This window comes from Populus nigra, chromosome 7 (genome assembly GCF_951802175.1).
Source record: "Populus nigra chromosome 7, ddPopNigr1.1, whole genome shotgun sequence".
Classification (NCBI taxonomy): domain Eukaryota; kingdom Viridiplantae; phylum Streptophyta; class Magnoliopsida; order Malpighiales; family Salicaceae; genus Populus; species Populus nigra.
In genome coordinates this window covers 2,237,447-2,251,399 of record NC_084858.1, presented here as the reverse complement: position 1 = coordinate 2,251,399, position 13,953 = coordinate 2,237,447, and the positions used below count along the sequence as shown (strand labels likewise).

Genomic DNA, 13,953 nt, shown 5'->3' with positions numbered 1-13,953 from the left:
TTTCTTTAGAATATAATCTGCAGGTGTACGTACTTGGGTGTCACCTGAATCTTTCAGACAACCTTCTTTTCTGCCCACCATCCCCCCCACCACCCCCCTTTTTTGTACTGCACGGAAAATCTACAAACACTAGATTTCTGGCGTCCTCTCCGCAGCGGGCCGGCCAGATTTTTTTCTTGACATAAAAAAACAAATGTTCTGAGAGAGGAGAAGAAGAAGAAGAAAAAAATGTTCAAGGGGCAATTCCATAAGTGTTTTAAGTTTTGATGAACAATAATTTTCTTAGTAGATTTGGTTTTTTTTTAATTTTAATAAATGTTCTGCTGATTAATTAATTAATTGTTAGCAACACCCTAAAATCTTTCTAGCTATAGGATTCCATCATGTATGCATATATTTTTAATATCGCTCTAATATTCCATATGTATAATGATCAATCCTTGAGGTTTAAACTGAATCAAGTCAATAACTTCACTGCCACAAGAGAATGTTAAAATTCATTTCTTTCTACGAGGCATTAATTGACCATAGTATATGACCTCCGGTCCCCCGGATCCCCTCCTTGGCGCTCTTTGGCATTAGATTCCGGCCAGCTCCTCGACATGAGCTTATATAATTTGTTGTATAAGCTACTACACCCAAGTTATTCTCTACTTGTGGAACTTAAGCAAAGTATCAACCTGTGATCTATCTAGATTTCAATTAGACTGTAGAAATATTATTCCATTATTTTCATCTTTTTTAAAAGTTTAAAGAAGCAGCCTGTATATAGCCTTCTAACGTGTGTGTGTGTGTGTGTGTGTGTGTAGACAATCACCACTTCCTTCTTAACAGAAAAGGTCAAGAAGGGGGATGATATTAGTTAAAGAAATCCCATGAAGATTAGTGACAGAGAAATCAGCCATCCCATCCACCCACAACACAAGCTAAAACTTGAATACACAGAAATCCCATTCACTTGTGATGGTTGCAAGGAAGCTGGCATTGGTCTAAAATACAGTTGCCGCCAGAAATATTGCAATGATCAATTTGACCTGCACAAGGTATGTGCTGTGGCGCCTCCTATCATCAACAATTCCTTTTACAAAGAATGCGTTTTCGAATTTCACCATCACCCTCCAGGTGAGGAGAAGAGGGTATGCGATGCATGTAGAAATGAAGTTCTAGGCTTTGTCTACCACTGCAAGCGATGTGGATTTGATCTCCACCCTTGTTGTGCAAACCTCCCTCAAGTTCTAGACGATGGTGAGAACAATCTTTACCTGTGTCACAAGCTCTCCGGGGCATGTCATCGATGTGGGGGCAAAGGACCAGGGTGGTCTTACAGGTCTCGCTGCAAAACGTATAATCTTCATCTGTCATGTGTCAAGGAGTTGCTGGTGGAGAGCTGGGAAGCCATGTACCTCAAAGTGGATCAGAACAAGGTCAGAGAGATACAGACTAGGATCCCAAGCCTCAAGGTGACACTGGCAAACCATCATGGAGGAGCTAGAGGTGGAAAGGTTAGGAAGTGCTGTCAGATGGCTGGTGGTGCCATTCGCCTTATTGTCTCAGCTATCCTGGGAGATCCTACAGCTATAATCGCTGCAGTCGTTGGGGGTTTCATATCCAAGTAATTCAAGCATATATGGCTGAGCAAAAAAAGTAGACCAATATTTATATATACACGAAACTATTGCTCATGAATACTATCTAGTTTACACTCCAATATGTCAATCACTGTTCTTTGCTAATACTCATAATTAATGCTCGTGTGTTTGGTTTGTTACCCTTAATTACCTGTCTGTACTGTGTGATATATATACACTTTCTGTGTGAAATTTGAAATTTCCTTCCCCCCTTCTTCTTGTATATCCATTATAAATCTAAATCTGTATGATGTATTTTTTCTACCGGGGCTAAAGTAAATACATATAAATTGTTTTTCAAGATCAATTATTAATTTATATATATATATATATATATATATATATATATATATATATATATAACAATAAAGTTTCAATTCAAATAGATAACATAAAATATAAATTAAAAAATAAAATTTAAAATACATAAAAATAAAAAAAATAATAAACATATTATGAAAACTTTACGATGAATCACATCAATCTAATAATACTCTAGTTGAGATCTTAAATTATACATCTTTTGTTTATTAAAATTTTTAAGATAAAATTTCTTAGTAAACTTGTAAATAACATCAACTTTAAATGATTAAAAGTTGTTCTTATGTTCTAAAGCAGAGTTAAGTGCAGAAATTTCATTATCTCATCACTAAATCTAAAATTTAATTCTTTCAACTGAAAATTTATTATTGAATTAAATATATCATAATGATAACGTTGGTAAATTATCACTTATCCTTGTTGCTGACATGAACAACCTATAGTCTTTTTATACGAAGTATTCATATGTGGTATGTTAATCTCATATTATGTGCAAACAAATTGCACATGTGCAAAAAAAAGGATCAAATTTGGCATCTCTCAAAGTTTAAAGCAATGCTTTAGTAGTTGATATAAGATTCATTGTATTTAAGATGTCAAGAGATTTTTGCTGCAAAGCTTGACAAGGTAAATTAATAATTATATTATTTTATGCATCAAATATAAGATGAATATAAATTCAAAAGATTTCATCACAATCAAACAACCACCAACTTCTCCATGTATAGAGTTAGAAGATCTTTCTTGAACCATACTTTAAAGCATAAGTTACCCCATACATATCTATTAAGCTGCAAATAAAATTAAAATGAGAGATTCACCGAGTTATTCCACTTTGATGTAAATTACCAATTTGATTAGTCCCTCTATTAATCTCATGTTCTGCGGTAGCTAAAATTTTAATTTATAAAAATATGTAAATCTGATTGTCTCACGACTAAAAGTTATTTATGTTTAGAATTTATGTGGTTTTTAGTAAAGGATAAAGATTATTTTTTATTGAGTTTTGGGTTATTAAAAAGTTTATATGATTGTCTCATGACCAATTACAAAAAATCAAGGTGGGTGGGTTATTGAATTTTTTATAATTTTTTATAATTTTTTTTTATTTTTTTTTTACCTAGGCTACAGCACATCATAGCCTCCTTCACTCCTCCGTTCTTGTGTTTACATCTCTATAAATATTTTAAATATTTTTAAAATATTTATAAGATATTTATCTTAAAAAATGTATATATATATATATAAATAATTTCTAGAAGAGATTTGTAACATCTTATCTTTCTAAATTCTATCTCTCTAGATAATATAAGTTTAATTTAAAAATATAAGTCTAATATAAAACTTATATAAATAAAATTTTAAAAATATTTAAGTTCACGGAATATTAATTTATTCTCGCCCCTCATTTAAATAAATACTATATTTATTTAAATTTTAAAGTTTATCTTACCGTTATCCGCAAATTAATGAAAAATGCTCCCAATCTTTCTACAGCGCGCCTCATCGCACGTCCGTCTTTCTGCAGCCTCATCGCACGTCCGTCTTTCAAGACGCCATTGAGGAATGGAAATTTCACGGGGAAAATGTATGCGTACATACGTATTGTAAACACACACGCAAATGTATGCGCTACGGTCCAAATAATAAAAATAAAATATCCTTTCCTCTTGTCTGGAAGGTTATTACGAGGGTAATCGTGGTTTTTGCATGCCTTGTATGCATTATCATGGAGAGCAAAAGTCAAACGGGATTCCTTCTTCAAAATCTTAGCTAGGACCTTCCGCGTAGCGTATTGGCATGCCCTGCACAGAAACTTCAATGAAATGAACAGAATGACAGGATGCGATGTTTCTCCTCCTCTCTGCAGGCATGAAATTGTTGACTCTTAATTACATGCCAAGTTGCTTCACCTCTGAAACTTCAACTGCTGCTAGACGAGACGGTCAAACGTGATTATCCCAATATTCCTTGGACACCAAACAAAAGAAGGAAATGCTTTATTTGAGCAATCGACGATCTCCCAATTTCAAAGTGATGACCGTAAACACGGGCAGACCTTAACGACAAGAAGCAGTCAAGCATCCCCTGTTGTAATCTCCCTGTGATTTCTCCATATTCATTTCCAAACGGGCTTCTATATGTGTGTGTGTATGCAAGAGTGAAGAAAGTAATTAAAATTCTCATTTCATCCCCGTCTTTCTTTCTAATGAATCGTACGTACAGCTAGCTACAACAAATGGCTGCCCAAAATCCATATTCGATCATCGCTCTCCTCATTATTATGTTATTCAACCTTGCACATCTAGCTTTCACAGACAACATGTCATCATTCACTTTTGAGAGATTTGTTGATGATGATCATGAGAAGCTCCTGAGTTTCAGAGGCGATTCATCCATCTATCTTGAAGCTCTACAACTTACTCCTGAGACCCCCAATGATGCTCATAGTTGGAAACAAAAAAATGCAGCTGGCCGCATCATGTATCATAAACCTTTCAGGTTCTGGATCGGTGATGGTGGGGACGAGTACAGATTAGCCTCCTTCAACACCACCTTTGTCATTAACATATACAGAGAAAGAGACTGGGAGGCTGGTAGTGGCCTGGCTTTTCTTATAGCTCCAAATGCTAGCATACCCGAAGCAAGTTACGGGCAATATCTAGGCCTGACCAATGTCTCCACTGATGGTAACACTGCAAACCACTTTGTGGCTATAGAGTTTGACACGGAAAAGCAAGATGACATCGAAGATCCAGATCATAACCATATCGGGTTCAATATCAACTCCATTCGGTCAAAAAATGCCATCCCTCTAGACAAATATAACATCACACTCTCTCCTGATCCACCAGGAGTTAACTACACTGTTTGGGTTGATTATAACGGCACCTCCAAATTGATGCAGGTGTACATGGTGAAAGAAGGAAATCAAAAGCCTGGAGAGCCTCTCTTGAACGAGACCATAGACCTCAAAGAGTACCTGAAACAAGAATCCTACTTTGGCTTTGCTGCTTCCACTGGTGATCCACGGATTGAATTAAACTGTGTGCTGAAATGGAGCTTACAGATAAATAATCAACCCGATCAGGAAAATGATGAGAAATGGTGGAAGATTGGTGCTGGGGTTTGCGTCTCAGTAGTGATGATAATCTTTATATTTGTGGTATGTAGAGTAGTTTTTGTGAGGAAAAAGAGATCAAAAGCAAGTCTAGAGGAGGCCAAAGAGTTTGGTAGTTACATCTTGAAATGGCTGCCTGGGATGCCAAGAGAGTTCAAGTACAAGGAGTTGAAGAAGGCTACCAGCAATTTCCATGAAAGTATGAAGCTCGGGGAAGGAGGATTTGGGATCGTTTATAAAGGCGTCCTACTCCTCAATGATAAGGCTGATGATGGTACTACTACTACGACTACTGAAATTGCTGTCAAGAAATTCTCCAGAGACAGCATAGAAGGCAAAGATGATTTCTTGGCCGAGCTAACCATCATTCATCATCTTCGCCACAAAAATCTCGTCCGCTTAGTGGGTAATTATCGAATATTTTGGTTCTTATTCTTTCTTTTGTCTAATCATTTTGCATAAAATTTAAGTCCATGATCTCGTTCATTGGATAAGCACTTGGCTATATGAATCATTTAATTTGAATGGACCACCAGATATTTCGATTGCATATTAATTGATTGCATTGTCAAATATGTTTATATAATAGTGGGGGGGCTGTTGAGTAAACAAGCAACAGTAGTCAAACCCACATGCTTCCCTCTTGCAATTCCTTGCTTCAAATTTCCTTTTTTTTTCCTAATTTTCTTCTGTTCATAGGTCACACAATACTATACATATACTAGGTTTAGAAAAATAAGAATTAGTTAAGTGTTATGTTGACATAGCAAAACATGAAAGGAAAGATACATCGCCGCCATTAATATTTCACAGGCAAGGCAAGGCAATGACCTTGTCCTATGATTTTAAATTAATGTTGTGCCTCATCTTGTTTAGCATTAGTATGCAATTAGCAGCAAATCTGTATTTCTTTAGAAAAACAAACTACAGCAAGAACGACTTTATAACCTCTGTCTTTGTTCAGGGTGGTGCTATGAGAAAGGGAAGCTTCTATTAGTATATGATTTCATGCCAAATGGAAGCCTGGAGAAACACCTACAGAAGGGTCCAGAGCAGGACACTCTAAATTGGAATCGTCGCTACAGGATACTTGTAGGGGTTGCATCGGCATTACATTACCTGCACAATGAGTATGACAAGAAAGTTGTCCACAGAGACCTCAAAACCAGCAATATCCTACTTGATGCGGACTTTAATTCCCGCCTAGGTGACTTTGGCCTTGCTCGAGCCTTGGAAAATGAAAAGAATTCATATAATGAGCTTGGGCTAGGTGGAGTTCCAGGTACCATGGGTTATGTTGCTCCAGAATGTTTCCACACGGGCAGGGCTACCCCTGAATCTGACGTGTTTGGTTTTGGAGTGGTGGCTCTTGAGGTTGTGTGTGGTAAAGGTCCAGGGACAAAGATCCGTCACAACCAGCATCTTTATTCTATGGTTGATTGGGTCTGGACCTTACATCGTGAGGGACGCATACTAGAAGCTGTAGATGAAAACCTCGGTAACGATTTTGTGCACGACGAGGCTAATAGACTTTTACTACTGGGATTGGCTTGTTCTCATCCTATCGACAGTGAAAGGCCTAAAACAGAGACCATAATCCAGATCGTATCAGGAACTTTGCCTCCGCCTCACGTACCCCCATTCAAGCCTGCCTTCACTTGGCCTAGCATGAGCACCACTGACAGCACAACTGGTTCCCTCTCCAGCATGACATCATCTTCTCGAAGTTACGCCAGAACACAAAGTGTAATCAAATTGCGGAGGACCACGTCAAGTCTCCAAGTTTAGATCCTAGTCTCTGAGCTTCCGTATTCTTGGGAAAGCTACAAAGTTTCTGCTTAAGGTAGCACGCCGTCCTAGTTTTTCCAATGGCATTGTTTTTGTGTCTAGCAATTTTTTCTGCATTTCCAGAGATCATGCTTCTTATTGATTTAGTTTTTGTAATTTTCGTGTCTTACATTACTGCGCTAGATCTTCGTTTTCTAACAATCACCCTACAGTCCTGTTGATCTATACTTGTTCTTATAATAATTAGGAATCAAAACACTGTAATCACGTGCCTGATTTCCAGGAACTGTTGTTTGTCGTAGTTTAACAGCCGCCATTTCAAACATTATTGTAAAGAAAACAATAAGATTGCAGTACATCACGTCCTTATCAGTTAGCAAGCATCTTGTGATCGATGTGCCAGAATTGATTAACATTGATAATGCTGGATCAGATCATTAACAAATATACGTCCTGTTTTGGTAAATTTCAAACGAATGGAAAAAAAATCGAGTTCCCATTGATCTGCATCCTCATAAGAGTTGAATTCGGTCTAAAGATGAAGTTCACCTAGAGTGCAAGAACAAACAAATATCTCAGGCAGATCCTTGAAGCAAGGCATACTTCATCAGGAACTTCTTTTGATTACAACCTAGCATATCGCTCAAGCTACAATCTAGTTTCCTCTGTTTCAAAAGTTTGTGCCTTGACTCCAAGGTCTTCTTCAAACCATGCTGAAAGAAGTTGGGGTAATCAACAACTTCATCTATTTGCCTTCCCATTATTTCTACCAAGAACTTGATACGAGGTTCCAGTGAATTTTTGATACTCTTGATCAAAATAGGGGGATAACCAGTCACCAAAGCTGCTATTTGTCTATCATTAAATCCACATCTCCTTAGATATGCAAAATTGGGTTTCAGAATCTTGTTGACATCTCTACAAAGAACTTCAGGGAAGTTCATGACCACTGTTCGAAGATCCAGCTCTGTCAGTCCAGCTGACTTGAGAAACTCTGAAGTGGGGCGTAGCCTCTTTTCAACGCTATAACCTGCTATAAAGGGGTGTTTCACCAAGACTTTACCAATCATCCCATCTTTGGTAAGGCCAAGAGAAGCGAGAAAATCAACAATATCTTTGAGCTTGGAATCAATGCTGTAGCTGACGAGCCTTGGGTTGAGCAATAAAATCCTGCCGAGTTGCTTTTCAGGGACCCCTATTGCCTGAAAGAATGCCAAAAGGGGGCAGAGCTTCTCTTCAACACTATGAGACAGTATGTGAGGGAACTTGGTAATGGCGGAAGCAACTTCACGAGGTTTAGAACCGAGGGTAGCCAGACACTCAACCATGGGGATGAGCTTCTCATTGAGACCAAGAGTAAGTATTTTGGGACACTTTGAAATAATTGAAGGGAGCTTTCTCTCTTGAATGCCAATGGTTTTCAGGTAAGCCCAGTTTTCAGATGCCCTATCCCTCTGGGTGTCTTGCAGGCGCTTGCACTTTCGGAACATTTCATGGATGGTGTTGTCATCAAAACCTCTATCCCTGAAGAACCAGAGGAGGCTGCTATTACCATTATGAGCTGTGGCAATTTCCATATCGGCTGAGAAGAAAAGAAGCGATTGTAATTATTACAAGAGTATAGTAGAGGGGCGAGAAAACAGAGAGAAGGGGAAATGAATTAGAATATCAAGGGATGAAGAGAACGTTAGGAGAGATGAGCAAAGGACTCGAATGGTGCAGTGTGGAAGGCCGTGCGGGGGTTGAAGATTAACTGAAGAGCCTGGACTGTGCTGGCCTCGCCGAGGCTGGTAGTTTTAGCATTGCAATGCAACAAACATGGTAAGTAATAGCAATTACTAAAAGTTTAAAGCATCTGATATGAGAATGGTGTATGTATCGATTATCCTTTTGGGTGTGTGGTTTTACGATTACTTTACGTTATTCACTTTATAACAGGTCAATTGCAGTTGAATTGAAACAAAGAGAAGGCAGATAAGCGATGTTTTAAGAGGAAAGAACCAAGTAGTTTATATGAAATGGATGGTGTCAGACAGCTCTCTGACTGTCGATGAACACCGCAATAACTTAAGAGAATTTAAGCCAAGGATGATGAAATAAGTAATATAACGAATTCCCATTCCAATTCCATTTCGCAGCACTACATCTGAATAATAAATCAAATAAAAAGAAAAGAAAATAATATGAAGATGAAGACGAGAGAGCGGCCTGACCTTGAAAGCAGGACATGAGCAAGTTTATCACTCAAACTGTGAGTGTGTGAGGGCAGGGGAGCAGCGCTGCGCAGCTTTTGATTTCCCTTAAAAAATAGTAATTCTTGAGCTTGCACTTGCCTTATCTTCTTCTTCTGCGACTGTTTCTGGAACAGTAGTAGCTCGTATTTCTATTCCAGCCAACCTGTAGTCCGCTACTGCTACTCTACTAGTAGCAGAACCGGCCCGGCCCATCCCGTACCGGACCGGCCCAAGTATTAGGATTAGGAAAGTACAGCAATAGCCCTTGCAGTTCCTATGGAAATACCAATTTCGCCTCCTCGCCTCTTATCTGGTTCGTTTAGTAATGTTCGTTGTCAAAAACCCTAAAAATAAAATTAAACCCCTCCCCCTTGTCTCTCTCCAAAATCAAATCGAATCAATCAATCCATCCGGGAAATGGCATCATCATCATCATCTCAATTTCGAGTCTTGAAGCTACATTCTCACTCACGCATCTCTCTGTCACAAATACTGCGTCGTTTCAGCAGCTCCATTAAAGGATCAACTGCTGGTGCTGGTTTCAATTTCGATGATGAAAAAGAGAGGAGATTGCAGAACCAGAACCCTCCGGATCCCATACCGAATAGGCCTTTAAGAGGTGAGAGACCTAACCTTAACAGTGATAATAGCTCTAGCAATAGAGGAGGAAGAGGACCTAACCTTAACAGTGATCATAGCTCTAGCAATAGAGGTGGAAGAGGACCTAACTTTAACAACAACCCTAACAGACCCGCCCGCCCTCAACCATCTCACCCTCCCTCAACAACCTCTCCTTTTAATCTTCAGCCCCAGACCCAAACTCATGATTTTAATCGTATCTCTGATGATGCTTTTCTCGATAAATTCAAGCTCCATCCTGACCATAACAACAACGTCAACGAGGATGCTGCCGCTGCTGATACCAAGGCTGCTGCTGCTCCTCCTCCTCCCAAAAATGAACAAGGAAGCAGCGCCTCCACTTCCGAGCCCTCACAGGATGCTGAACAAATCTTCAACAAGATGAAGGAAACTGGGCTCATCCCCAATGCTGTCGCCATGCTTGATGGCCTTTGCAAAGATGGCCTTGTCCAGGAAGCCTTGAAACTCTTCGGCACTATGCGCGAGAAAGGCACCATCCCTGAAGTTGTTATTTACACTGCTGTTGTTGATGGCTTTTGCAAAGCCCACAAGTTGGATGATGCCAAGAGGATTTTCAGGAAAATGCAGTCCAATGGCATCACTCCTAATGCTTTCAGCTACGCTGTATTGATTCAGGGACTCTCTAAATGTAACCTCTTTGATGATGCTATCGACTTCTGTTTTGAAATGCTGGAGCTCGGTCACTCTCCCAATGTTACCACCTTTGTTGGATTGATTGATGGATTGTGTAGGGAAAAGGGAGTCGAAGAAGCCAGGACTGTTATTGGAACATTGCGCCAAAAGGGATTCCATGTTCATGACAAAGCCATTAGAGACTTTTTGGACAAAAACAAACCACTTTCTTCCTCTGTTTGGGATGCTATTTTTGGGAAGAAACCTTCACACAAACCTTTTTGACTTTTCTTTGTGCTAGGATAATGCTTTGTAAGTCTTCTTTTCTAATTGTCTTCCTCTACTCTGTATTTTTGGCTCTCGCCTAGGCGTTTCAGGCGAGGCGAGGCACAACGCCTTTATTAGCCTCAGGCAGTGGATTTCAATTAAGTGAAGCCTAGGCGAGCGCCAAAGGCATTAAGGCTAGTATCTGCTCGAAGTTTTTCTTTTTTGGTAGGATTTTTTTTTGAACTTATTTATGTTTTGATCTATTTATCTATTTTTTTACTTGATATTTAATTTTGTTTCTTAATCGATATGGCTTACTACTTTAAATTATTATTTTTAGTTATAAGAGTGAAAAATATAACTTTATATGATTATATTATAATATTTTATATTTTCTTGATCTAATCTCAACTACTAGTAAGATATATATTTTAGATTTATATAATATAATATAATATTATTATAATTTTAATTTGTAGCATAACTAATGCATTCTGTACTTGTGATAATCACTTGCAAACAAAGCAACCTCAATAATTTGTACAGAAAAGATTAAGAATACAAGAAAAAAGGAAATCTCAAAATTTTATTACAAATGCAGAATTATATGGATAAATAATAAGTAGTTTCACACCACTTAGGGAATCTCTTTCACAAATGTGACCCTTCACCATTCAAAATAATCATTTAGGGGTACCATACAATCATGAAAAGCATCATAATCAAACTTCCCATTAAAGTCACATACTTTCACCTTTATTCTTTTAGTGAGTTCATCCAAAACTCTCCCATTTTCAAAGTTTATCCCCGCTCAAATGTTCTTCCTCTTTATCTTCATCTCCTCCCCCATCTTCTATCTGATTTTTCCCTTATTTGATCCTCCAAACATTTCTATGGTTCGCAAAGTACGAGTAACAAGTTGCATCTGATGTTGTTACTGGTATAAACATGGAGGCATGGTCATTTTGTGGTGATGTTTATTGTGGAGGATTCAGGTTAGGAAGGAGCAGGATCCTGCAATCCTTTGTTTGTAGGAGTGTCCACTCTGAGTATCTGGCATAAGAAGAACAAAGAATTCGCAACCTGCTTTGATACCAAATAATGCCAGCAACATTGTGGACTCGTGATAATCACTTGCAAACAAAGCAATCTCAACAATTTGTACAGAAAAGATTAAAGGTTTAATTTTATCACCACCTCCGCTAATGGAACTACAATCTCTAACAAATAGTTTCAAACTCTGCTTTGTGGAATGCTACATGTAGAATTACCATCTTCAAACAATATGCATTGCAATATATTGCATTTGTAACGTGAAAGATATTCAAGGCATTATGAATTTGTGATTAATGCTGGCTTGTACTTTGGGGTGGGTAATATTAGTTCATGAACTTGTTGTAAGCCATAATTTTTGACCATGTGGTATGGATTCATGATATAAATTTGTTGAACGACGAAGTCGAGAAATTAACCAAATGAGTCTGTACATGCGAAAGACGATACCTATTCCTATACCTCTTAACTCGTTACTCTGCAGAGGCAAGGAGAAAAGACATGAGTATAATGGAGCGGATCCTGAGGGCTGTACATGCAAAAGATCATCTTGCAAGACTTCTAATTGTTAGTGTGTTTTCCTTTGGGGGTGGATTGCAGCAAACCCAACAGAACTTGCAAGTGCTATGATAAAAAAAAAAAAAAAAGTTTGAATAGACGAAAGCATGGAGTTGCAGAGAAGATGGGTCCCGAGGGCTGTACATGCACCAAAGGCTGGAGCTGCAAGACTCTAAAATGGGAATGTGTTGGATACAAGAGTGATTTATGCATACACAGAAGAAGCATAGAGTTGCAGAGCCTGCAGGTGAGGATGAAATTTGGACTTTAAAATCACAAGTTTGTTATAAAACTGGGTTAAAATCTTGATTTAATCAGAAGTTATAATCCTTTAACTTTGGACTTGTGGGTTATAATAGAAGAGATTAGGGAATTGGAGGAGGAAAATGCTTGTTTTTAATTGTAATAATGAGCAGTCTGATGCATCTGCCACCTTATTTCATCGGCCAAATTCTTAATTCTTATAAAATCTTGTAAGAGATTTGGTCGGCCTTGTTTATCTTTTTCTATCCGCTTCACGTCAAACAGGTCCTTCGGCTTCGGCCATCTCCCCTTTCCATGTTATAGACTCCCAACAAAATAAAAAAATCCATATTATAATGCTGATTGGATTGAGTCCATCTATTGACTCACGAAACTCTTATTCAAAATAAAAAATAAAAACTCAACGAACATTATTTAAAAAATTGAATTTGATTTCGAATAGCAATGTTTCTAAGAATTAAGGATACCACCTTCTCATGTGATTTTAGGTTGAGTCATGTAGTTGTTACAGGTTGAGTCATGTAATTGTTAATATAATAGTCATTAAATACTTACATGATCGTTAACTTCAAAACTTATAGGATTAGTCGAGATGCGTGTAAATTAACCTGGACATCCACGTTAGTAAATAAAAAAAACCATTTTGCATGTTCTTCTACATTGACTTCTTCGTTTTTTTCTTAAAAAAAAATAAAATTACATTGATGTATGTTACTTAATCTTGTGAGTCTGACTTTTATATAAATAGAAACAAAATAAATAGTAAGAGTCAAGGAGCCTATTACGGAGCATTTTGGGTTTGGCACAGCTTTTATCAGCTATAAAATATCATTTCTAAGATAAGAACCAAGTCTTGGGAGAGTCACGATGAGTTGTTTTTGTTGTTAAAAATTATTTTTAAATTTTTTATTTCAAATTAGTTTTTAAAATTTTTAAGTATATTAATATAAAAAATAAAACTAAAATATTATTTTAAAAAACAATAATTATTACCATCACCATGTAAAATGAAATGATTTGAAAAATATCAATTTTATATTCATGGAAGGGTTATTTGTTAACATGCAGCCAAGAGAGAAGGTTATAATAATAATAATTAATTAATTAAAATCACGAGAAGTGTAGTGGCGTTAAATAATTGAAGACCAGGCAGAATGTGGGGTCGGCGCCGGCCCATCAACCCCGCCGTATTCAGGACATTAAGTTGCGACACACTCACTTATGCAATCTAATGTACACTGTATGCATGTGATGACGTGTGGACTTTTAATTTATTTTCCTTTCTCCTTGCCAATTATCAATGTTAATTAATAAACAAATAGAAGAATCGACACTCTCCAACTTCCGGAAGTTAAGAGTCTTCATTCTAAATAAATTATCACCATTGACTCTCTCTCTCTCTCTCTCTCTCTCTCTCGCAGCCGGTTGTTCTGCCTATATATACTGA

At 37.6% G+C, this 13,953-nt stretch overlaps 4 protein-coding genes across 5 annotated transcripts; 3 read left to right on the top strand and 1 right to left on the bottom strand.

The window, feature by feature from the left end:
- Window positions 1-875: 875 nt before the first annotated feature.
- On the top strand, window positions 876-1,616 carry LOC133699356 (protein VACUOLELESS GAMETOPHYTES-like). The gene has a single exon (XM_062122591.1). It carries the CDS (start codon window positions 876-878, stop codon window positions 1,614-1,616), a length of 741 nt encoding a protein of 246 aa, XP_061978575.1.
- Window positions 1,617-3,717: 2,101 nt separating this feature from the next.
- LOC133699301 (probable L-type lectin-domain containing receptor kinase S.5) lies at window positions 3,718-7,144 on the top strand. Its single transcript, XM_062122510.1, has 2 exons — window positions 3,718-5,476; window positions 6,035-7,144. The coding sequence occupies exons 1-2, from the start codon at window positions 4,189-4,191 to the stop codon at window positions 6,856-6,858; spliced, it is 2,112 nt and encodes a 703-aa protein (XP_061978494.1). The 5' UTR covers window positions 3,718-4,188; the 3' UTR covers window positions 6,859-7,144.
- Window positions 7,145-7,224: 80 nt separating this feature from the next.
- On the bottom strand, window positions 7,225-9,238 carry LOC133699303 (transcription termination factor MTERF6, chloroplastic/mitochondrial). Of its 2 annotated transcripts, XM_062122513.1 has the most exons (3): window positions 9,072-9,228; window positions 8,545-8,645; window positions 7,225-8,440 (listed from the first exon to the last, which is right to left on the bottom strand). In XM_062122513.1, exon 3 carries the CDS (start codon window positions 8,433-8,435, stop codon window positions 7,434-7,436), a length of 1,002 nt encoding a protein of 333 aa, XP_061978497.1. In that variant the 5' UTR covers window positions 8,436-8,440; window positions 8,545-8,645; window positions 9,072-9,228; the 3' UTR covers window positions 7,225-7,433. The 2 variants fall into 2 exon arrangements, with proteins under 2 accessions (XP_061978497.1, XP_061978496.1); XM_062122512.1 differs by lacking the exon at window positions 8,545-8,645 and having other exon boundaries at window positions 9,072-9,238.
- A 96-nt stretch (window positions 9,239-9,334) lies between these two features.
- On the top strand, window positions 9,335-10,935 carry LOC133699302 (pentatricopeptide repeat-containing protein At4g38150-like). The gene has a single exon (XM_062122511.1). The coding sequence runs from the start codon at window positions 9,510-9,512 to the stop codon at window positions 10,647-10,649; it is 1,140 nt and encodes a 379-aa protein (XP_061978495.1). The 5' UTR covers window positions 9,335-9,509; the 3' UTR covers window positions 10,650-10,935.
- Window positions 10,936-13,953: the final 3,018 nt, after the last annotated feature.

Excerpts from the sequence above, each read along its gene's own strand:
- LOC133699356 (XM_062122591.1), top strand. The coding sequence starts at position 876 with ATGAAGATTAGTGACAGAGAAATCAGCCATCCCATCCACCCACAACAC.
- LOC133699301 (XM_062122510.1), top strand. The coding sequence starts at position 4,189 with ATGGCTGCCCAAAATCCATATTCGATCATCGCTCTCCTCATTATTATG. Across the intron at positions 5,477-6,034 it reads AAATCTCGTCCGCTTAGTGG|GGTGGTGCTATGAGAAAGGG; the intron begins GTAATTATCGAA and ends GTCTTTGTTCAG.
- LOC133699302 (XM_062122511.1), top strand. The coding sequence starts at position 9,510 with ATGGCATCATCATCATCATCTCAATTTCGAGTCTTGAAGCTACATTCT.